General features: G+C 39.6%; 1 protein-coding gene across 3 annotated transcripts in view; it reads right to left on the reverse strand.

The window, feature by feature from the left end:
* rbbp8 (retinoblastoma binding protein 8) overlaps positions 1–26,520 on the reverse strand; it is a 116,834-nt gene that overhangs the window by 60,538 nt on the left and 29,776 nt on the right. Inside the window, exons 1-2 of one of the 3 annotated variants that reach the window (XM_069921090.1) lie at positions 18,117–18,286; positions 15,910–16,103 (exon numbers count right to left, since the gene is read on the reverse strand). In XM_069921090.1, the coding sequence (XP_069777191.1) occupies positions 15,910–16,030 (121 nt within the window). In that variant the 5' untranslated portion in view covers positions 16,031–16,103; positions 18,117–18,286. Of the gene's footprint in view, positions 1–15,909; positions 16,104–17,936; positions 17,956–18,116; positions 18,287–26,520 lie in introns of those variants that run through there. The other 2 variants (XM_069921092.1, XM_069921091.1) reach the window with 2 other exon arrangements.

Genomic DNA, 26,520 nt, shown 5'->3' on the forward strand with positions numbered 1-26,520 from the left:
GGTCTTGAAGCATACAGCTATGAAGGACAAGCAAGAGTGGAAAAACCTACTTGATCTTATTTTCATTAATTTACTGCATGTCAGACAGACAGATCATCCACTAAAGGAGAGGTTGAATCACAGTGCTTTTGGGTACCATCTTACTTTTATGTGGCACCACTGTGCTAAAATAATTTGCCAAAATTCATCAGCCCAATCTGACTGTCCAAAAGGCTTCATTACTAATCAGCAGTAGATTGTGTCCTTATACTGTTATGAGCCCAGAGGACTCCAAAACCCAGCAACAATAGAAATTCACCAAGACAATGGTTACTTAAACAAAAATTCCTTTTAGTTTTCTTTTAACATAACAACAAGATCAATCTTAAACTTATTACTATTAGCTTAACCCCCTTCTAATTCTAAGCACATGTGTATGTAATGTGCATATGTTGAGGAATGTCCTTTGTTTCTCAGTTCACTCATTCACTTCTCACTTCTCCAAGTTCTCCAGCATCAGGCAATTCTCATACTGTGCACAGAATTTAACATTTATGAATCTTCACCGAGATCTGGTGTTTAAAGTTAAATGGTTACTGCTCAACAACTGTTCTTGTTGGTTTCAGAGCGAAATTTGTTGCTCTTTGGACATACAAAATGATTTCCTCCAATCAGTCACTTCAGTGTCTTGCCAAAGAAACCTGCCCCATTACGGGTTTTCTAAATGATAACCTCTTCTTGCAGGTCACTACAGAATTCTCCTGTTTTCCTTATTTCAGAAGAAACACTCTAGCCAGCCATTTCATCTAGTAAGGACTACAAGTGTTTTCAACAGGCTGAACTCAGAAGTCACAACCCGTCTTCAAAATGGAGTTTTTCAACAAGCCTGCCAGCTTGCCATTTTGCAGCTTCAACTACTACTATAGAACTAGTTTCTCTCTCTCTCTCTCTCTCTCACACACACACACACACACACACACACACACACACAAAAAGAAGAATCCTGTTTGTTTTTTCCTCTCTCTGCTTGCAACAAACCAAAAACCTCTCCCAAGGCTCCAAACCCAATATTTGAAAGATCTTATCAGTACTTCTGATCCTGGACTTCATTGACCATACACAATAGATCAGCATTCTTTACTGCTTCTGCAAAGCCAAATGGACCCTCAACGTCTAGCTTCAGCAAAGCTCTTGCATTTTAAATGAGCTGTCTTTTGTGAAGTGTTACTCTGTAAAGTGACCTACACTAAACTGCCACAATCTATCTCTTTTAAAGACATATTTATTCATAACCATACTAATATAACCCGTAAAAATATTCATTGTGAAGTAGCCCACTCTTCAAATTTGGAAATCAACTCGATTTCATATGTTAAGAAACACAGCATCAGTTGCTCCACCGGAGATGCCAAACTAGAGAAGCTGTAAACATACAATGACATTCATACTAGACATCAAATTCATCTAATTGGTCCTGCCTAAAAAATTAGGTCAAAGCTCTAAAGAACTGCTGCATTCACTATAAACAGCAATAGATAAACTGACAACAAGAATAGCTTTATCATTATCAATTGTAGCAAGCAGTAAAAGTTAAGAGTGAAGCTTTTGCAACCAGCCGGAAATGGATGGTCTCATTCAGCTTCTTCCTAGATTGCCTCTATTGTAGAAGCCAGTTTTCAGCCTATGCAATTCACTCCACATTGACAAGAAAATAGGACAAAGAACCTGACATCTCCATAACAACACTAAGACATCTGCCCCAGATCTAGAGATTTGCTAGCCTTGCTATCCTACAAGCAAAACTGGCATTCAACCAACCAACATGCAAGGAATTTCACATAAATATTCAGCCAAACAAAATCAGGATATAAACAATTTAACAAATTAACATTGGTCTTTAATATGCGCCTAGAAGGCATTATTAATAGTGCCTTTTAGGCAGTCCTTTCTGATAACCTGTTTGCCAATGCTTGGTTTGGATAATGAAACAGCCAAAGGCTGAATGTAGTAAGACCTAAATAATCTTATCACTTTATGCAAGCCTTGCCAGCAACATCCACATCTCATAAATGAATAAAGGAAACAGAAAACATGGTTTATATTAAATTTTAAAAAGAAATCCAAACATTTACGTTGGTGGTTCTTGCCACACACTCAATGAATACCTCCCCTGAAAGCACGCCAAACCCAGAACTTTCTTGGCAGCAAGAGTGCTTTTTGCAGCCTCTGGCAAGACCCAATTATCAGTTCGTATATCCCAGAAAATATTGTAATGGTAAAGTTTATATATTGATCTTTACTCAGCTGATTTTATTTTGCTTCAGTGCAATTATAAATCATTATAAAAAATGATTTACAAGCTGTGATGACCATGCTCTTCTCTATGAAAAGCACTGTACATAACTGAAGATTTCAATGAACTCAGCAAAGGATTAATAGTCAATCTCAGGGGACGTTACACTTCTGCACAACTTGCTTAACACTACAGATTTCCAAGCAAAACAAATATGGTCCTGCTTGCTATAAATGAATGCTGTTGTTTTGATATATCTCCGGTTTCTATGAGACCCCACTCTCCCTCTCTTTCCTATCCCTTTTGTCTCCTTTTCTCCACCTCTCCACCCCATTCCTTCTCCATTCAAAGAGCCATCCCCCCCCTCCCTGCTTGCTGTTGTGCCCTCCCTCCCTTATCCACCTATTACCTCTTCCCTATAGTCCTGTGTTCCTCCCCCTGATCCGTCCACCATTTTATTCAGGTACCTGTCTACATTTTGCTCATACCTTGATGAAGGGCTCAGGCCCGAAACTTCTACTGTGATGAAATGCTTTGAGAGGCTGGTCATGGCCAGAATCAACATGTACCTAAGTAAAGATCTGGACCCACTGCAGTTCACCTATCGTCACAATCACGCCACAGCAGATGCAATATCACTGGCTCTCCATTCACCTCATATATACATCTACTCTTCATAGACTACAGCTCAGCCTTCAATACCATTATACCCCTCATACATACATCTACTCTTCATAGACTACAGCTCAGCCTTCAATACCATTATACCCCTCATACATACATCTACTCTTCATAGACTACAGCTCAGCCTTCAATACCATTATACCCCTCATACATACATCTACTCTTCATAGACTACAGCTTAGCCTTCAATACCATTATACCCTCAGCGGTGGTCAAGAACTACAAACTCTAGGCCTTTGTACCCCACTCTGCAACTGGATCCTTGACTTTCTCATTGGAAGACCATAGACAGTACGATTTGGAAAGGTCTCCTCCTCACTGATCATCAGCACAGGTGAACCCCAGGGATGTGTGCTTAGCCCACTGCTCTACTCATTATACACCAATGACTGTGTGGCCAGGCACAATTCCAATGCCATCTACAAGTTTGCCAATTACACTACAGTTGTCGGCAGAATCACAAACAGCAATGAGGAAATGTACAGGAGGGAGATAGATCAGCTCATTGAATGATGTAACAATAACAACCTTGCGCTCGATGTCAGCAAAACCAAGGAGATGATTATGGACTTCAGGAGGAAGTTAGGGGATCACGACCTAGTCTTCATTGAGGGCTCAGTAGTGAAGAGGGTCAAGAACTTCAAATTCCTGGTGTCAACATCTCTGAGGATCTGTCCTGGAGCCTCCACATTGATGCAATCACAAAGAAGGCTCGTCAGCAGCAATATTTTGTGAGGTGTCTGAGGAGATTCAGTAGGTAACCGAAGACTCTTGTAAACTTCTACAAGTGCACCGTGGAGAGCATTCTGACTGGTTGCATCACTGTCTGGTATGGAAGCACCAACTCTCAGGACAAGAATAAGCTTCAGAGTTGCTAATTTGGCCTGCGACATCACAGGCATCAGACTTCACTCCATAGAGAGCATCTATATGAGGCGGTGCCTTAAAAAAGCAGCCTTTATCCTCAAAACCCCCACCACCCAGGCCATGCCCTCCTCACTCTGCTACAATCGGGGAAAAGGTACAGGACCCTAAAGACGAGCACTCAGCGGCTCAAGGACAACTTCTTCCCTTCTGCCATTGGATTCCTGAATAATCAATGAACCAAAGACACTGCCTTTCTTTTTATGCCCTTTTATAGTTATTATTATTTTTATTTTATTTTATATAATGTCGTAAGATGGTTATAATATGTATGTCTGCAATATGACACTGCCACAAAACATTGAATTTCATGACTTGTTCATGACAATAAATTCTGATTCACATTGTTTGTGTATCTTTACATTTGCTTTATGAAGTATGGTGTTTGACCTTCTGAGTTTTTCCAGCATTGTGTTTCAACTTCAATCACGGTGTCTGCAGACTTATGTGTTTTACTAAAGATTAACTCTTAATTTTTCTACATGCTCTCTCACAGCCCAATGTAGGCTTAAATCAAGTATTTTGTAGCATGGAAAGAAAACAGAGGAAAGTCTTATGAAGTAATCATGTTTAATCAACAAAATAATGTGAATAAAAACTGCAAGTATGTTTTTGAACTAGGTCTTGAAAGGCTTAACTGCGATCAATATTGAAATCGAGAAATTATAGCCTTTCCATTGCTTTGTCAAAAAGGTTTAACAGCAATTTAAACAGTTTGATATGAACTTAAATCCTGATCCACACCCTCCTAAAGGTATGAGACTGCCCAACAATACAGCTCCTGTATGAACAGGCATTTTGTTCAACAAAACATTCCAAATTGTAACAAGCACAACTTGAGCCTTCCACAAAGAGGAGTAACTCAAGTAGTCAAGTACTGCCTACATGCAACTCAAACCCCAAAACTTTACCAATCTAAACAAATTAAATAATTAAACTGAAGTCCTAATCCCTATACACCTCCATTCCCCATATTGAAAATCTCAAAGCCCTTTGTTCTTTCTGGACAATAGAACCAACCAGTCCCCCTCCACCACCATTACCCTCCTCCAGCTGGCAGAACTTATCCTCACTGTTAATAATTTGTCTTTTGACTTATCGCACTTTCTCCAGGTTAAAGGGGTAGCCATGGGTACCCACATGGGCCCAGCTATGTCTGCCTTTTTGTTGACTATGTGGAGCAATCCATGCTACAAGCTTTCACATGCAAGCCCCCTCAACTCTTCCTCAATGACTACTTTGGTGTTGCCTCATGCATCCATGATAAGCTCATTGGCTTCATCCACTTTGCTGCCAACTTCCACCACAACCTCAAATCCACTTGGTCCATCTCTAGCAACACTCTCCCTTTCCTCAATTTCTCTGTCTCCATCGCAGGAGACAAACTCTTGACAGACATCTTCCATAAACCCAAAAACTCCCACAGCTACCTTAACCTCATTTCATTCTCTCAATTCCTCTGTCTCTGCCACACCTGCACCCAGGATGAGGACTTGCATGCCAGATCATCAAAGATGTCCTCCTTCTTCAAACAACATGGTTTTCTCTCTACCACCATCAATTTGGCTCACACCAGCATATCCTCCATTACTCGCAATCTGTCCTGGCCCCCTCCACCGCCATGCGCAACAAGAACAGGATTCCTCCTCTCAACTACCACCCCACCAGCCTTCACATCCAACTCCTCCTCCTCCATTTCTGCTACCTGCTAGGAGATCTCACCACAAGACATATATTCCCCTCTTTGCTTTCCACAGGGACCACTCCCTCCGTGACTCCCTTGTCCAGTCCTCCCTCCCACCAATTGTCCCCTTGGGATCTACCCCTGTGACCACAGGAGATGCTCCACTTGCTCCCATACCATCTCCCTCAGCACTATTCAGAGCCCCAAATAGTCCTTCCAAGTGAAGCAACATTTCACATGAGAATCTGCAGAGGTCTTCTACTGTATCCAATGCCCCTGCTGTGTTCTCCTCTACACCAGAGAAGCAGTCTGGGAGATCGCTTTGTTGAGCACCGCCGCAATACCATGGATATCCCAGTGGCCACCCATTTCAATTTTCCAACCCATTCCCTTGCCAACATGTCTGTCCATGGTCTCATAACTGCCAGACTGAGACTACCTTCAAATTGGAGGAACAACACCTCATTTTTTGACTGGGCACCCTCCAACCAGATGGCATTAATATTGACATTTTTGGCTTTTGTTAAAACCCACACCCCGCACTCCCTTGCTTCCCCCGTCATCTCTCCATTCCCTGACTCCTTTCACACAGACATGACAAATTCTAACTAGTCCCTTACCACATCCAATTAACACATTTTGATGTTTGATTTCTGAGACTTTCTGATGTATCCTGCTTCTGCCTTTTCCGTTTTTTTTTCCCCTTGAAGAAGCTCAGGCCTGAAACGTCAGCAATATATCTTTGTCTCCTATAGATGCTGAATAGACCAGCTGAGTTCATCCAGCATTTTGGTGTTTTTACTACAATCACAGCATCTGCAGCCTAACATGTTTCTCCTAGTTGTTTTCCTCAATAGAACATTTGGATAGACTACAAATTGTTCATAAAGTACAGCAGCTTTGCAAATCTCAATGTCCAAGAAATACCAGGGTCATTTTCACAAAACCTTTAATTCAGTTAAGGAAACAATTTAAATATTCTAACAAAAAAAATTATAGCATAAGACATAATGTATATTTTGGCGTAAATCGATTGGCATACAAGTCCACTCTTGTCTAATGCCTGAGGTGCCGCGTTAACTGGCATAGAAGTTGACCCCCAAAGCTTGTATTGCCTGAGATGGGCCATTGACTGGCATACACATCGACCCCCATACATCGCATAGAATGATCTGTGGGCATTGGCTGGAGGTGATTGCTATCATGGAGGGTCCATCGACACAACGCAGCACGCGATGAAAATATGAAGTGAACTTTAAATTGAAAGTGAAAGAAATGGCCAAGAAAACCAACAACTGCACTGCTGCAAGAAAATTTGATTCATATGAGAAGTTGGTTAGATTTTAAGAAACACCAAAAAGGCAATCTTCTTTGAGAAAAAGAATCACTCATTGGCCATAGTTGGAAAATCACATTGCAGAATGGGTACATGAACAGAGGCAAGATTGCTACATAGTCACCTGAAATAAAATAAGAATATTTGCACTGCAGTGGGTCAAGTCGCACCCAGACCTCAGTGATGAATTCGAGGCTACAGTAGGCTGGTGCAATCATTTCATGAACAGTAAAAATCTGGTATTACAAAAAACAAAAATTGCACAGAAACTACCAAAAGATCTTGATCATAAAGTTGTAAATTTTCACCAGTTTATTATACGGAACCAGCAGACAAAGTTTGCATTGGCAAATATCGGAAACATGGACAAAGCCCCCGTGAATTTTGTCATGATAGGCAATAGTGAAATGGAAAGGTGTTAAACCAGAAGTACAAGCCACGAAAGGAACAGGTTTACCATGGTGTTATTGTGCATGGCCAATGGGACAAAGTTAAGACCCATGGTAAACTTCAACCGCAAAATTAAACCAAAAATTAGATTCCCTGCAGGTAATTTTGTACATTTTCAATGAAAAGGATGGATGGATGAAAATGGTGTAAAACTATGGATAGACAATGTGTGGAACAGGCGGCCAGGTGGTTTACACAAACAACGGAGTTTGCTGGTCTGGGATATGTTTCGTAGCCACTTAATAGAGAACACTAAAAGTAGATTAGCACTACATAACGGTTATCCCAGGTGGCTTGATGTCTATATTGAAACCTCTCGATGTCTGCTTGAAAAAGCCATTCAAAGACCATGTGCATGAGGAATGGAATCCATGGATTTCGTTGCAGAAAAGTCATTTACAAAAGGCGGGGCAATGTGTGCTGCATTACTTGATATGCAGTGCAACTTCGTGTTCAAGGCATGAGACAAAGTTAGAGTAGAGACTGTGATAAAATCATTTAAAAAGTGCAGCATCTCTTGTACAATCAAGCGGGCTGCGCACACGAACTCGGCTGCGATACTTATGGGCGGCCCTTATAAGGAGCAGCATGGGCTTTTTGAAAAAAACCATCAGAAGCGACTTACAGTGAGGAGTCTCCTCATTTCACTTCCCCTTGTAAATACCGCTACAAATCTAACAAAAAGTTACTCTTGGATCCAGAAACTCTTGGAACAGAAGTTAGCATACTCAAGTAGGCTCCTCTGACATATTTATGCACAAGTTATTATCAGTATTCCTTTTTGGAAAAAAAGAGAAAGCTAGTAATTGAGAATAATACTATGAGGATTAGTGATCTTTATAGGTCATCAATTTTTTTCAGGTGCCAGATGGAGCACAAATGACGTAAAACTGTCCCTCCCTCTATTGCTATATTAGTTGGAACATTTAAAACAAAAGGAGTAATTTTTTCTTCTACCAACTAGTTACATGTTTGGAATCGCCATAGCTCAGTTTTGTATTGTAGCAAGAGGTTTAACAAGAACAACGTCAACTCAAAAGTGATAATTAATCCAACACGAATTACTTATCTGAAAATTTTATCAGAAGCCAGGACTTTAGAATGAGAGTACAAAGCACTACCTTACTTAATTTACAAAGCTGTGAAGGAGAACAAGTTTCACACTCTGAGTCACCTAAGTATACAAAAATGGTGATTAGATCCATTAACAAATTACTTAAATCCTCAAAACTTTTCGAACACACAACCTACTTATAAACTAAATGAAATTCATATTAAAAAATATATATTCGTACAGTGGAATTGAGACAAAACAATCTAAAGTAATACTTCAATTGATTGAAATTTGTTAAAAAATTATTTGGATGAGATTTAAACTAATTCAACAGTGAAGGGATATCAGAAGGTAGCACAAAAGAGCTTTCATAGAATTAGAGAAGTGAAAGATAAGTAATAACAGTAAATTGTGGAAAATACCAAATTTGATAATGAAGTATTAAATTACATGTACTGTATGTTAACGGGAACATAATAACTAACAAGATGGTTCATGAATTCCAGGCATTGTGATAAATTGCTCAAATAGGTACAGGAGTAATTCTTTTTCATTTTCCAATTTATCAATGTCACCACTTTGAAACATATGGAGCAAGAATAATGGATGGGGATGTGTTGATGAACAGAGAGAGAGTGTTATTTTGCTGGAAATTAATTTATAGAATTCCATGCAACAAGAAGAAATGAGTATGCTTGTTGGTGAATTGGAACAGCAGTAAAATCAGGATATTCCGATTTTCTTTATATGCACATACTGGAGAAAACTGTTCACAGTGAAGAAAAGGAGAAAAAATGTATGCACAACAAACTTTTCCACCATTGTCTCCAGTCCCATTATGATTATTGATTTCAATAGACAATTAGATTTGGAATAAATATGGAAAAAGACCAAAGATTTTTAATTTTTAAAAAAATCTCAACTGCGGAAAAGCTCCTTGTTAATTTAATTATAATTTTAACGATAGAGCATGATCGAAGGCCCCTTCGCCCTATGAAATCTGTGCCACTAAATTAAGCTACCAACCCCATATGTTTTTGGAGGGTGGGAGGAAACTGGAGCACCTGCTGAAAATCCACATACTGTAACAGAATATATAGAAATGTTTTTGGGAGATAAATTGGAAAGGTTTGCTACAGTAGGTTACATACAAACACTTTAAAACACATCTTATTTAAAATACTGGAGCTCTGCCCCATGCTAGACATATCAGGGCATCAACAGCTTTTGCAAGAGCTTTGGAGTGTGCCCGAGACTTCACTAATGGACTTTTGTTTACAAAAGGCAATAGATGAAAGAGCTTGATAGAGCCACATATTGTCGAGAGGAGAGCTTGCTGTTGTAAGAGGATCATGTGGTTTTGCAAACAGAGAGAGAGAGAGAGAGAGAGAGAGAGAGACATACACACACATCAATTCCACAGTGTTACAACCAGCAGAAGTAGCTGGGACTGGAACAGGACAAGCTGGCAAGCTTGTGGAAAGCTATTTGGAAGATGGCCTGGTCAAAGCCATTGTGGTTCATGCAAGAGGAGAGGACTGCCTGTCTAATGTTTCACTTGGAATAAGAGAAACAAAAAAGGAACTCTGTGGTGACCTGAAAGGAAGAGGTTATCATCTGCAGTACCCTAATGGGGCAAGTTTCTTCAGCAAGACACTGAACTGGCTGATGGAAGTAAATGTACAACAAATCTCTTTCTCAAAACCGACAAGATCCTTCCTGAGCAGTAACCATTTACCTTTCAAGCACCAAATCCTGGTGAACTTTATAAATGTTAAATTCTGTGCACAGTATAAGAATTGCCTGCAACCAGTAAACTTGGAGGAATGAGAAGTGAGATTGGATTGTGAACCAAAGAACTTTTCTGAACTTACACACACATTACATACATGTGCACTTAGAATTAAAAGGGGATTAAGTTAGGTTAAGTAAGTCAATAGTGATAAGTTAAAGTTTGATTTTGTTTCCATGTTTAAAGATACTTAAAAGCAACTTTTGTTTAAGTAACCATTTGTCTTGGTAAATATCTATTGCTGCTTGGATTTGAGGTCCTCTGGGCTCGTAACAGTACAAACTCCTTACAAACAGCGCCAGATTTGAACCCAGGTCGCTGGAGCCGGAATTCTTTCTTTGGCTTGGCTTCGCGGACGAAGATTTATGGAGGGGGTAAAAGTCCACGTCAGCTGCAGGCTTGTTTGTGGCTGACAAGTCCGATGCGGGACAGGCAGACACGGTTGCAGCGGCTGCAGGGGAAAATTGGTTGGTTGGGGTTGGGTGTTGGGTTTTTCCTCCTTTGCCTTTTGTCAGTGAGGTGGGCTCTGCGGTCTTCTTCAAAGGAGGTTGCTGCCCGCCAAACTGTGAGGCGCCAAACCACAATGCCAACCATGCCACCCATTTGATTAATTTAAAAGGAGATTTAGCATGGATAGACAAGAAAAACACAAGGTAAAGAAAAATAGCAATGAAAGGGAGAATTTAGGAATATGCCACCTAGATTTCCTTCAAGAGAAACCAGACACTTGAAGGATAGCAACCAATGAAAGAGAAGAGGAATGAACATAGGAACTGAAGGCTTGACTGTCCAACGCCAGCAAAGGTTGATCAATCAGAGAAAATAAAGGATTTGGAAAGCCAAATTATGTTATGACAGCAAACTCAAAGCAAATGTTTACCTCTGACCAACTTCACAAAGAAATATTACCGCAGATGGTGTTGTATAGTACAAGCTGAACTTTAAAATTTTCAACTTAAAAATCAGGGTCATCTTGGATCAAGAGTCTAAAATTCTTACCTTGATGATGCAGTCGCAACACCGCTGCCATCTTCCTGCCGGCTCCGATGTAATCCCACGCATGCCTTGTTAATTATTTACAAAGCATCAGCATTCCTCCGTGGGATCCATCGGTCCGAACTGACTGCTTGTCGGCTCTATGCAGGCTTTAAATGGCTTGTTACAGGAGCCGACAGTGGTTTATTTAAAAAACATCAAACTAAAATTTAAAACTTTAAATGATATTTTGTATTTAAAATATTATGGTTTGCTTTTAACAGCATCCACTGGTTAGCGATAAATGTCAAATTTAGGGGTTGTCTTATTCAAAGGGTACCACTCAAAACCAACATTTTAGGTAAAAATTCCGGGGTCGTCCTGTACACAAGTCATCTATACAACAGCAAATACAACAATTCCTCTGTCTGTGCACCAAGGCATTTAACCTATAGAATCTCAGATATTAGATTTAAAATCATCACTAAATATGAAGAAGAGGAAGGGCATGTTCTTCCCTCCACTGTGGAAGAAACATGGAATGCTCTACTTTAAAAGGCAATTCCTATTAATGGTAAGGGGGACGTGGACAAGGCATTGATAAGAGTCTCACAGGATTTCCAATACAAGGTTGGGGCATCAAACAATTGATCTTTCAAGCTGTCATACTGCAAGCTTCTGTGCTCCATGACATTTCTTCACAAAAAAGTGACATTATTTTCAAAGAAAATAGCAAAATAAATAAATACCATAACTTTAATTTGAATTTCTTATGTATTCCTCTGAGCTCATGATGGCTGAATTGTTTTGAAAATTGTCTGCCTGTACTTTTAAACACCTGACTGGATGCCATTCCCTTCAAAGTGAAGTTAAAATTGGTTGAACTCAGACAATTATCAGAGTTGTCACATTTATGTGGATATATAAAGTCAATATATTCATTCAGAGCCAGCTCTTCAGCGCTTGATGTCCTGCTTTGCGGAAACTGCCAAAATGTTTGGCCTGGAAGTCAGCCTGAAGAAAACTGAGGTCCTCCATCAGCCAGCTCCCCACCATGATTACCAGCCCCCCCACATCTCCATCGGGCACACAAAACTCAAAACGGTCAACCAGTTTACCTATCTCGGCTGCACCATTTCATCAGATGCAAGGATCGACAATGAGATAGACAACAGACTCGCCAAGGCAAATAGCGCCTTTGGAAGACTACACAAAAGAGTCTGGAAAAACAACCAACTGAAAAACCTCACAAAGATAAGCGTATACAGAGCCGTTGTCATACCCACACTCCTGTTCGGCTCCGAATCATGGGTCCTCTCCCGGCACCACCTACGGCTCCTAGAACGCTTCCACCAGCGTTGTCTCCGCTCCATCCTCAACATCCATTGGAGCGCTTACACCCCTAACGTCGAAGTACTCGAGATGGCAGAGGTCGACAGCATCGAGTCCACGCTGCTGAAGATCCAGCTGCGCTGGATGGGTCACGTCTCCAGAATGGAGGACCATCGCCTTCCCAAGATCGTATTATATGGCGAGCTCTCCACTGGCCACCGTGACAGAGGTGCACCAAAGAAAAGGTACAAGGACTGCCTAAAGAAATCTCTTGGTGCCTGCCACATTGACCACCGCCAGTGGGCTGATAACGCCTCAAACCGTGCATCTTGGCGCCTCACAGTTTGGCGGGCAGCAACCTCCTTTGAAGAAGACCACAGAGTCCACCTCACTGACAAAAGGCAAAGGAGGAAAAACCCAACACCCAACCCCAACCAACCAATTTTCCCTTGCAACCGCTGCAATCGTGTCTGCCTGTCCCGCATCGGACATGTCAGCCACAAACGAGCCTGCAGCTGACGTGGACTTTTTACCCCCTCCATAAATCTTCGTCCGCGAAGCCAAGCCAAAGAAGATATAAAGCTAATGACAATACAACCCAACTTTCTTCAACAAAGAGACAATCTGAGACCATAGCAAAATAAATTTTAAGTTCAAATTTAGAAGTTATGCAACTGCATTACAATATTCCTCTTTTCAGCATTAGGAAAAAAAACTGTCCTTTCACCCTCAATCTACCATTAAAAATGCATCTAATATTCATTCTTTAGTCAATATTAATCTTTTTGTTCAGGTACCTGCTGACATTTTTCCATACCCTGATGAAGGCCTCAAGCCTGAATTATGTATATATCTTTATCTTTGCTATATAAAGTACACTGACCTCCTAAGTTTCTCCAGCATTCAATCACGGTGTCTGCAGATTTTCATGTTATACTTCAATATAAATCTAAGTTGATTTTTCTGCCATATGAACAATATAAATAGGAAATTACACCATCTTAGCCAGTTCTTGAAAGATATGTAGTTATTTGTAATTTCACAATTGGTGACATTGAACATTCCCAGTGTAACCATATTGCTTATAGCACATGTAAACAAGCCATTATTTTATACTTAACACTTGTACAACTACAATTATATGCATAAAGACAAAATATATTAAAATATTAAAGATATTAAAATGGATTAGAGGATATACTCATTAACAATACAAAATGCAGCAAATACGTGCTGGTGGTGGAAGTAAACCTCTGATCTGAAAAGTGGTTTCAACTTTTTCTATTTTTACTTCAAATTCCCAGCATCTCCAGCTTTTGGCTTCAATTTATCAATGAATTTTCATTAATTATTTGGCTTCAGCTCAATCAGATGCAGCAATGAGAAAATTCTAAGCTTTGGGAAAGAGTTTAAGTACTATTTAAGATTTTAAAAATGCCTGTCTGATGGCTGAACAAGCATCTGCCCTGCCACCACACCCTCAAAATATATACATTATGAATGAGAAAATATTTTAATGAATGCCTCCACATTTAATTTTTTCATTCCACCTCTTTGAACAAATGCACCAGATGACCAACTGTTTTTTACCTAAAGTAAAATTAGGAGGAATGGAATTCAGGCATCTCATGTGGTATTCTTTAATCCAAAAGTGAATAGATAAAATCTTTCATGCAACTGTATCCCCATATAAATCATGCACCAATTTTCTATCGAATTGCCTCACACAACTGCATTGAAGGAATGGAAAATGAGTAACGACAGAGGTGGAAACAAACCACAAAAATGAAAGGAAAAAAAGGAGGCAGATATTTTCTAAGACTAAATAAGATAAGGCTGAAGTTACTTTAAGGATGGCAGAATTGAGTTGCAGCTTAAATCTTTTTCTCTCATGACAGATTCATTAATATGAATCTCCTTGTTCAAAAAATAGCTCCACAATTAAGTTGCAATACTAATTTTCTGCAGCAGAATTTAATGAAGAATTAACAAGCATATATCTAAATTTCATAAAATATAAGTCGATTGAAAATGATCTGCACAGGTTTCTATGGTTTAAAGCAATGTGGCATAGGATGGGACTTTTGTAAAAACATTTCAAAATACTTCAATTTGAGTGGAAAAATTCTTAGATTGCCACATTCAATTTTGAAATTAAGCCACAGAATAGTTAATGGAAGGCTTTATTCCCCTTCAAGCAGATCAATTTCTGTTCCAGAACACTTATTTCAGTTGGTGATACATTTTCTACAGACTTCATGATGACACAGCCAGTCAGGATATAGACTGCCCTACTGGAGATAATAAAGCACAGAAACCTACTTGGATGGTCAAATTCTGATTTTGTTCTATTACTACATCTAGGGATTAAAAACTTTTCAAGTGGGAAGATTAAGATAATCAGGACCAAAAATATAGACTCAGCCTTTTGCTGGGTAAGGGATAATCTATAGCCTCATCAGATCTAAACCAAATCAGTGAGACTGACACAAGTGGTGAAGTTGGTACAACAATAACTTGTTAAATACAATAGCTGAAGGAAAGCATGAAGTTCCATAATATGTCTCAGTGATACATGGTTTCACCCAGTAAAAGTAATCTGACCGAACTAGCCATGCATGAAACATGCAGAGGTAAGAATAAAGTTTGCTGATGTCAAAATGGCAATTAAAGCAGCTCGGAACTTTTGAAAACTTTTTCGCCATAAACTACTTGATTTATTTTGTGGGAATCCTTGAAATAAATTATAACCATAGACAAAGGAAGGGGTGTAATTTTGCATTTGTTCACTATTTTGTTTGAGGAACTATAAAGGAACACTATTTTTACAATATTTTATAATAGCACATAAATAACAAAATTCTCCCCAATATCAATTTATCCCTATTCCCACTCAAACTGTAAGGAAAGGAGCCAATATTTTCATGCAATGTAATTACCAACTACAAGACAAAAGCAAACTACATATTTTAAAAGTGTTTAATTTGTGTAACACATATTGATTAGTACTTTAAACATTGTACAAAGTAACCACTTCTCTGCTCAGGTAATATCTGTTTAAGGTGTTAAATCACTCCCTTTCTGTCATTCAGGCCACAGTGAAAATAATACTGTATAGTAACACCTCAATTTACAAAAGGGCTATAACAATGCAAAAGGGCTACAATGATGGAGAGAGAGAGAGAGAGAGAGAGAGAGAGAGAGAGAGAGAGAGAGATTTACAAAAGGGCTATAACAATGCAAAAGGGCTACAATGATGGAGAGAGAGAGAGAGAGAGAGAGAGAGAGAGAGAGGCTTTCTCCTCTTCTAATGAATTGAATATAGTGACTAAATCACTCATATAGTTTATAAGTATTACATGACCAATTTTGAATTAATAAACAATGCTATTCCAGCTGTTGTCACCTTGTACTTCATTGTCATGACACTCTTTCAGTTTGGTCCAAATATCCTTAAAGTTATCTAGAGTAGCTTCAGCTGAACTTCCAGTGGTTGGACTCCCACAGTTCACACTGGAGCTGCTCATGGTACAGCTTGTATGTAGGTTGTCAAAACTACATACTGCAGTTAAAATAAAATCCACTTCAGTCAATCTTGACCTGCAAAATAAAAAAGATAAATTATCATTGAGATTAAAAGAAAACATCCTCCCTTCCTCAGAAGTTAAGTAGATAGATCCAAATAAAGAAACAACTTGCAATCTCAAACATTAAGAACTTTGTACAAAATTAAAAAGCTTTCATATGATCAAATCTAATACCTAGGCTTCAAATACGATCCAAAAAGCTACCCAGTCACACTGTTGATAACTATCCTTGTAAATAAATACTTCATGGCCAATAAAGAAACAAAACGCAGAGGCTGGAATCTTAAGCAAACAGTGAGAAGCTGGAGGAATTCAGCAGGTCAGGTAACATCCTTTAGTAAAAACACGAAAATCTGGATACACTGTGGTTGAAGTAAAAACAGTGCTGGAGAAACTCAGTGGGTCAAACAGTGTCCTTTATATTGTAAAGATAAAAATACATAACCAATGCTGCTGTGCTTGCTGCTGTGCTCTCCCTCCCTGGTCGACCCATCATCTCCTGCCTTTGTGACCACACCCCACTTACTCTTTTGTTCAGATGTCTGCCAACATTTTTCCACACCTTGATGAAGAGGTCAAACCCGAAACATTGGCTATGTATTTTTACCTTTGCTATAAAAGGGACACTGTTTGACCTGCTGAGTTTCTCCAGCATTGTGTTTTTACAGGTAGCAATGGTCAATCCACATGGATGCTACCTATCCTGCTGGAGGTCCTCCAGTTTTCATTGTTTACTTAAAGTACAATTCCTAGATAGAGACATTTTTAGTGAGACATATGGCTTTGAGTACAAGACGAGTATAAGGACTGTAGACTGAAAGCACTGAAGCACTAACATCTGTTGTGCATTGTAATCTACAGTCAAAATAAGACGTGTGCAAAGCAGTAAAAAGTAAGCCTGACCAGACACTGAAAGAATTTGGAGTTTGACATTCCAGCAAGGAATGGGAGGTGATAAAGTCTTGAAGGAGCATTTTGCTGACAGTGAGAAAGAAGCAACAAAAAAAATGTTACAAAGCCAGTGACAGCCACTCTTTAGGATTGCCTCGGTGTTACCTTTAATCTGAGACCCTCTTAGGGACAGCCAAATGAATGAAGGTTTCATGCCTATAGATATATCCAGAAGGGAAGAAATTTTACAGTAAACATTTGCATGCTATCAAGATGAAAGTGACTTTAATAAGGTGCCACAAACCAGTTTATTGTATGCAAATTAGATAAATCTCTTTCAAAGTAAAACTTTAGAACATAACTGAAAACAAAGAGTGTTCGGTACTTGCAGAGCACTTGGATCAAACTGATGGCCTTAGACCTACAGCTTCAAAAACTTTCCATCATTAGTTGGACATGGTCTCTTCCCCCCCCCACCCCCCACCCCATCCCCATCCCCATCCCCACCCAACATTTCTCATTGGATTATGCACAATTCTACTGAACCAAACAAAATCTGCATTTGCAATCTTTTGCAAAATACCCAGAGACTTGATCTAATAGCTGTGGCCACTGCCATTTCCACTGTATTATGGATTACAATGGTTCGTAAGTAAATTTCTACCCAAGAGAACAAAGTTATTGACTGAAACAAAATTGAAGCTCTGTGTCAGCTTAAAATACTGTACATAATTTGCTTAAGATCTCGAAATTTCCAGTATTGTTAGACATGACAAAACATGCCCCCTCCCATTCCTTTCTGTTAAACTTCTCACGTACTATTTGATGACTGGTTAATCAATTACCAGAAAGCCAGAAACATGCTTGCTTTCTGAATTTTAGAAATATGTGTCGTATGTACAGACTTGCCACAAAGTGATTCATTTACAGTAAATTGATAAATGAAATATCTTACCATTAAAAAAAGTAGAAAATGAACAGATGGCCTTATCAATTAAGCAGCAAATTCCTCTGAAGACATACAAGGAGCCTTTCCTGCTACTTAATAATGAATATTTAAATCTCAGATTACAAATGCATTTAAAATTCAAACAAAACCAAAATTACATCAAATACCCTATTAAATGGCACATACCTTTGAAAACAAAAGCTGAGATGATGTTTTCTTCTTGAATATTTAATCCTAGTATTCTTTGAAGTTACAATTGTTGCATGTGAATTTCAGGAGGCAATACACATAGTCACTGTGAAGACTGCCTCTCGACCCTGCCTGTCTGATTCGGCAGAGGTATATGTGGAAACGCAATGGATAACCTAAGATGCCTTTCACAACTGGTTGAGCAGGTCTGAACATTCTCTGTAAATGGGAATCATACCAGAATTTGTTGGCACAACAGGCCAGTCAAACTGGTTTTACACTCAACTAGAAACTGGTTCAACCAGTAAAGAATAAAATCCAAATCTGTAAAAACAGGCCACACTGCTGTCCGCTCCCAGCACAGGTTTGACATGCTTAAGGGCTCCTGCTTTCAAGTTAAATGTACACATGAAATTCTTGTACAATTAAACACCAAACTCCTTTAAAAGACAATGCTGACATATTGCATTGAATTTGAAAGAACCAGAGACTTGTATGAAAGACCAAAGAATAAAAGTTGCTCATTAAAAGGTAAGCTTCAAAATCTCATTGCCAACTTGATGGCTGTTCTTGCAAAGGCATTTAGGGTCCAAAACTAGAGAATTAAGTAATCTTGCTTACTTAGCCAATTATTGTGAAGTGGATTTTCAACCTCTCATTGCTGCAGTCAGAGGTTCCCACCTGCTTCAAAAGGGCATCAATCATCCTGGTGCCCAAAAAGAGCAGTGTGAGCTGCCTCAATGACTATCACCCATTAGCACTAACTTCTACTGTGACGAAATGTTTTGAGAGGCTGGTCATGGCCAGAATTAACACGTACCTAAGTAATTCGCCTGTCATCACAATCTCTCCACAGCAGATGCAATATCGCTGGTTCTTCACTCAGCTCTGGAACACCTCAAAAATAGGAACTCATACATATGGTTGCTCTTCATAGACTACACCTCAGCCTTCAATACCATTATTTCTTCAGTGCTGGTCAAAAAGCTACAAACACTGGGCCTTTGTACCCCTCTCTGAAACTGGATCCTTGACTTTCTCATCGGAACACCAGTCAGTACAAATTGGAAGTCTCCTCCTTACTGATTTACACAGGCACACCCCAAGGATGCGCGCTTAGCCCAGTGCTCTACTCGTTATACACCCATGATTGTGTGGCTAGGCACAATTCCAATGCCCTCTACAAGTTTGTCAATGGCACCACAGTTGTTGGCAGAATCACAAATAGCATTGAAGAAATGTACAGGAGAGATAGGTCAGCTCTTTGAGTAGTGTCACTTCAACAACCAGGTGCTCAACGTTAACAAAACTAAGGAGGTTTGTGGACTTGAGGAGTGAGTCAGGGGTACATGACCCAGTCCTCATCGAGGGCTCAGTCGTGGAGAGGGTCACAAACTTCAAGTTCCTGGGTGTCAACATCTCCAAGGATCTGTCCTGGAGTCTCCACGTTGATGCAATCACGAGGAAAGCTTGTCAGCAGCTATGCTTGAGGAGATTTGGTACATCACTGAAGACTCTCAAAAACCTCTACAGGTGTACCATGGAGATCATTCTGGCTGGTTGCATCACTGCCTAGCATGGACGTACAAACTCTCAGGACAAGGGTAAACTCCAAAGGGTTGTTAACTCAGCCTGTGACATCACAGGCACCAGACTTCACTCTATCGAGGACCATCTACATGAGGCGGTGTCTTAAAAAAAGCAGCCTCTATCCTCAAAGACCCCCACTACCCAGACCACTCCTTCTTCACTCTGCTACCATCAGGGAAAAGGCACAGGAGCCTAAAGACAAGCACCCAGTGGCACAAGGACAGCTTGTTCCCTGCTGCCATCAGATTCCTGAATGATCAATGAACCAGACACTGCCTTAGTTTTCGTACAATATATACATATAATTGTTGTGACATGGTTCATAATATGAACATTTGCATTGTGATGGTGCTGTATTTCGTGACTTGTTCATGACAATAAATTCTGATCCTGGGTGACATTAACTATTAAAATCAGCAGAATTAATAAGAGTGTGCAAGACGGGAAAAAACAAGTACACCTCCAATGGATTAAAAGAATAGCTAAAAAAGAATAAACACACAGATTTCTAAACCTTGAGAAAGCAAAAAGACAACATTAGAATCTGCAATCTCACCGCTTTCTGTCAGCTTGCTGACAGCTGAAAATTAAAGGAGACAATGAAAGGATGGGGAGGTGGGCTAATGTAAACTGGGAAGTCAATGTTAATGCCATCTGGGGGCAGGGCAGAAGTGTGGGAAATGGAGGAGATACGGAGGGCTGAGTTGATGGTGGCAGAGGGGATGCAACATTGTTTGAAGAAGGAGGACATCTCAGATGAGCTGGAATGGAAGACCTCATGCTTGGAGTAGATGCGACAGTGATGAGAAAAAGAAAAAGGAACGTAATCCTTTCAGGGGATAGGGTAGGAAGAGGTATAATCCAGGTCGCTGAGGGAGAGATGGTGGATTTGTAGAAGAAGAGATGGAGACAGAGAGATTGAGAAAAGGGAGAGTGTTGTTGGAGATGGACTCAGTGAATTGGCAGTCAGGGTGGAAGTTGGCAGCAAAGTGGAAAAAGTTGACGAGCTCATCATGGATGCATGAGGCAGCACCAAAACAGTCGTTCACCATCAACTTGGCCTTCATCCACATATCCTCCTTGACCCACACTTCTGCCCTGGTCCTCTCCGCTCCACATGCAACAAGGACAGGATTCCCCTTGTCCTCACCTATCACTCCATCAGTCTCCGTATCCAACATATTTCCTCCACTATTTCTGTCACCTACTACATGATCTCATCACCAGACATACCTTCCTTTATCTTCTTCACTCCACCTTCCACCGGGACCACACCATCAGTGACTTCCCCATCCACTCCTCCCTTGGCACCTACCCCTGTGACCACAGGAGGTGCTCCACTTGTACCAACACCTCCTTCCTAACCACCATTTTTGGCCACAAACAGTCTTTCCAAGGAAAGCAACACTTCACTTGTGAATCTTCAGTACCCCTGTTTTGGTCTTCTCTACAATGGAGACTGGACACAGACTGGGAGGTCGCTTCATTGATCACCTCGGCTCTGTCTACTTCAATGGTGTGGATCTCCCAGTTTCAACTTATTTCAATTTTCCACACCATTCACTCGCCAACATGTCTGTCCATGGCCTCATCCACTGCCAGACTGAGGCCACTTGTAAATTGGAGGAACAACTCGCATTCAGTCTGGGCACCCTCCAACTGGATGGCATTAACATTGACACCCAATTTTTTGTTAGCAGGCCCCCAATCCTTTTCTTGTTCCCTTTCCTCTAGCCTCTTCTCTCCACCTTTTCCTCTGTCCCCTTTCACAGAGCCAAAATCTACCCTCTCACCTTATAAATTCGCACCTTTCCTCTCTCCTGTTCTCTTATCATATGCAACATCTTTTGTCTGTTGGTCTGGACTCCCCATTCTTCCCTTTTCACCAGCTTTTTAATATCAGTCCCTTTCCTGCTTTTTGCTCACACCTTGAGGAAGGGCTCAGGTACAAAACATTGGTAATGTATCTTTATTGCTTATGGATACTGCAAGACTACTGAGTTCCTCCAGCATTTCTGTGTTTTTATTAGCTTAAAGATGTCTAGAGCAAATAACGGCAAATGGATTGGTTGAAAGAAATGTAAAGGAACAGACACCCACAAACTTTCAAGGAAGAAATGAGGACACACTTGCAACTGAAAAATTTTGAAAACCATCAAATGAGAAAGATCCCAATAGTTCTTTGAAAACGTCATTACAGGCATGCTGCCTAACTGGTTCAGTACTTTTAACATGTTCTCTTTTTGGGTCTGTTCATCCATTTTCTGTTATATAATGAAAGCAGTATGGCCATTACCAAAAGAAAAAAAAAATCACAAGAATTTCCATTATCAATACTTGCTTCAGATTTCTTAACATTTAAATTTTAGAATATAGCCTTCCTTTGAAAATTCAAGACAGTTTTTCTGTTTCTTTTGAATAAATAAACTTGTGCCTGCAACTATATTCAACAGAAGGGCCATTTGCTGAATGTCAAGTATTTCAAGATGCACTTTAACAAAGTGCTTTTACAAAAAACAATCTTCATAAGATGCATGTACGAACTTGTTTCTGTAGCAGTTACAAGTCCAAATATTTTGAACAGAATTCATAACAGAAATTTGCAACATTACCCATTCCTCACTGATATCATGCAAAAATGTAATAGACCTTGTGATTTGTTTAAACTTGCCTGTTAGTCATGTCATTGGAAAACTTTTTCTGAAAACTATTACAAGAGTCAGTTTGTTGAAACCCATTCTTAAACTTTGCAAACAAAATATTACCAAATCAGGTAATGATAATACACAAAAATGGTGGAGAAACTCAGCAGGCCATGCAGCATCTATCTTCAGTGAGAGCAGGGATCTGTACATGGAGGTGAGGGTGGTGCATAGAATATTCAGCAAGAATAGAGCAAAGAGAACTATATTCTTTAGTGAGAGAATGATAATACACAAAAATGGTGGAGAAACTCAGCAGGCCATGCAGCATCTATCTTCAGTGAGAGCAGGGATCTGTACATGGAGGTGAGGGTGGTGCATAGAATATTCAGCAAGAATAGAGCAAAGAGAACTATATTCTTTAGTGAGAGAATGATAATACACAAAAATGGTGGAGAAACTCAGCAGGCCATGCAGCATCTATCTTCAGTGAGAGCAGGGATCTGTACATGGAGGTGAGGGTGGTGCATAGAATATTCAGCAAGAATAGAGCAAAGAGAACTATATTCTTTAGTGAGAGAATGATAATACACAAATTCTTTATTAAGCACTATTTCAATTCTTGGTGAAGTTTACAATTTGAAAACTATGTAAACTATTGTCTTTGTAGGAACATTTCACATTCACCCTTTATTTTCAAGACTACAACTGAATGACCCTAACTCAAAGCAGCTCAACTCAAAGTCCAACAGACAACAGGTCTGAATCTCAGTAAACTTCCAACCAAGTTTTAACTTCCTCAACTTTGTTGTTGCTCAGGTCATTTCTCATCGTTTTAGACAGAAACATGTCCTGTAAACAGACATCACCAAAAAGAGTGCAACATTTTTGAAGAAGTCATATGATACCCAAGGTGGTAAACTTAACTTGGAATAGGCAATATCCCTGGTAGGGAGCATGTCTAAATTGATTTACAAAAATCAAAACTGAAAATTGTGCAATTTTTAGCACATGTATCGCATGCACTTCCACTGGTGTCTTATTTTAATTTACCCACCCCTTCACATCAAATCCCATAAACAACATACAAGACACAGTGGATCTGAAATATAGGAAGTTAAGAATCCTGCTTTTACTAAAGAGACAAATGAGAAAAGTACATTCTTTCTCAGTGAATCTGTAATACAGAAAGTTAATTATACTGTTTTCACTAAAGACATCTTTACAGCTGCAAAATAGACTTGTTAAAAAAACACCATTGTGAAGTTATGGGACAAATATGAATTAAGATTAGTCATGGAATGTTTTTGAAATGTGAAAAATTTCAACTGTCCTCTTCATAGGAAATTCAGTCTTTATAAATACAAAGCAGTGATGAGAAAAACTGAATACATTTGGATTGAACAAACTATATAAATCTTATCCCTAACCCTATGTGACCAAAGCCAACAAATGCTATTCAATACATGTTGGAAGGTAAATAATAAAGTTTATAAAGGAGTTTGCTGCAGCTATCCTGGTTTGACCAATAGTCTCTACAGTTAAATCTTGAATCATACTATAAACCAGATGCTCAATGTTCAACTAAAATTACCAGGTCACTGACACAAAACATGAGGCAAAAAAAAAATAAAACAGGCTTTCTATATTTTTTAATATCTCGAAGCCAACTCTATCCCTTAAAACATCACGAGCAAAACCCTCCCCACTATTGAGAACATCTTCAGGGAACACTACCATTTGAGAGCAACAGCAATATTCAAGGATCCACACTACCCAACACACACTCTGTTCTCGCTGCAGCCATCAGGAAAGAGGTATAGCTGCCACAAGACTCGCACCACCAGGTTCACCCCTCCACCATCAGACTCCTCAATAACAAACTCAATTAGAGACTCATTTAAGGATTCTTACTTGTGCACCTCATTGATTTTCTTTTTGTTCTCTCTGTATTGCACAGTAAGTTTGTTTATATTTGTTATCAGTTTACATTTTTACGCTCTATACAGTTTTTTTTTGCACTACCAATTAGTGGTAATTCTACTGTGCCTGCAGGAAAAAAGAATCTCAGGGTTGTATGTGATGTTGTGTATGTACTCTGACAATAAATCTGAAGCTAAAAGCACTTGAATAAAATGACAGAAACTGGGCCTGGTTGAAACTTCACCAGCAGTATCACATTTCACCAATTCCATTGCTCTCTTATGGCCCATAATGAATCCATTGAAATTGCCCAAACTTATTTTCTACCACAGGAGCTGAATGTTGAATAGTCAAATTCAAATTTATTGTCCTATACATATATAACTTCACATACAACACAGAGATTCTTTTTCCTGCAGGTCGGCCTGAATTTCCACTTATTGGTAGTGCAAACTGTACTCAAGAGGAAGATACACACACACAAATGAGCAAAGAAATGTAAACAAACTGACTGTGCAAATATAGAAAAAATATTCAGTAATAAATAATGTGCAAAGTAAGAGTCTTTAAATGATTCTCTGATTGTATCTGTTGTTTAGGAGGCTGATGGTGGAGGGGTAGCAACTATTCCTGAATCTGGCGGTATGAGTCCTGGGGTACCTATATCTCTTTCCTGATGGCAGTAGTGAAAACAGAGCATGTCCTGGGTAGTGCGAATCCTTGATGATTGCTGTTGTTCTCCGACACCAGCATTCCACGTAGATTTTTTTGATGGTGGGGAGAGCATTGCCTGTGATGTACTGGACTGAGTCCATGATCTTTTGCAGAGCTTTCTGCTTGGACTCATCACTGCCATGATGCAGCTGGTCAGCACATTTTCCACTACATATATGTAGAAGTTTGCCAAGGTTTCTGACATCATACTGAATCTCTGCAAACTTCTGAGGAAGTAGAGGTGCTGATGGACTTTCTTTACATTGACATTTGTACATTGGGTCCAGGAAAAGTCCTCAGAGATAGTCGATTCAGATTTGTCATAGCATATACATGACAACCCAGAGATTCTTTTTCCTGTGTGCGAGACAGAATGACCTCTTATTGGCAGTGCAAACAAAAATTGACTCAAAGTACTGTTACAAACCCAGAGGACCCCAAAACACAGCAGCAATAGATATTCACCAAGACAAATGGTTACTTAAAACAAAAGTTGCTTTTAATTATCTTTGAGCATGAAAACAGAATTACACTTTAACTTATCACTATTGACTTAACTAACCTAACTTAACACCCTTCTAATTTTAAGCGCATGTGTATGTAAATATGTGTGTAAGCTCAGAAAAATTCTTTGATTCACAGTCCAATCTCACTTCTCATTCCTCCAAGTTCACTGGTTTCAGGCAATTGTTATACTGTGCACAGAATTTATAACATCTATAAAGTTCTCCAGGCTTTGGTGCTGTTGTTCAAGTCCCCATATTTAAGAAAGGACATACTTGCTAGAGGGAGTGCAGCACAGATTTACGAGGTTATTTCCCGGGATGGCAGGATTGTCATATGTGGATAGGTTAGAAAGACTTGGATTATATGCGATGGAGTTTAGAAAGATGAGGGGAGACATGATTGAGGTATTTAGGATTATCAAAGGGCTTGACAGGGTGAAATCAGAGTACATGCTCCCAATGATGGGAGAAACTAGGATGAGAGGGCATAGTTTAAGAATGCAGGGAAGGCCATTTAAGACAGGAATGAAGAGAATTTTTTTACCCAGAAAGTTGTGAATCTGTGGAATGTATTGCCACAGAGGGTAGTGGGGGCAGATTCGCTGGATAGATTTAAGAGAGAGTTGGATAAGGCTCTTGTGGGCAGGGGAGTTAAAGGTTATGGAGATAAGGCTGGGATTGATTACTAAAAGAGAAAGATCAGCCATGATCCAATAAATGGCGGTGCTGGCTCGACAGGCCAATTGGCCTACTCCAACACCTATTGTCTATTGTGTGGGTCCCACAGGTTAAGAACCAGACCAAAGCTGAGGTACAAAGCACACGTATATTTCAGGGATGGAAACAGGACAACAGGGTCGATATGTTAGGCAAACCTCTATACACACACAGACACACAATATGCGGGGGTAAATATACACTTTGGATAATGAGAGAAACCGACAGAGACTAGGGGAAATTACATGAACATACACAGTCAACAACCAAGATCAAGGTGACACTACGTGCCTTCACTCCTTGTCCAGT

Source organism: Narcine bancroftii, chromosome 2 (assembly GCF_036971445.1).
Source record: "Narcine bancroftii isolate sNarBan1 chromosome 2, sNarBan1.hap1, whole genome shotgun sequence".
Lineage (NCBI taxonomy): Eukaryota > Metazoa > Chordata > Chondrichthyes > Torpediniformes > Narcinidae > Narcine > Narcine bancroftii.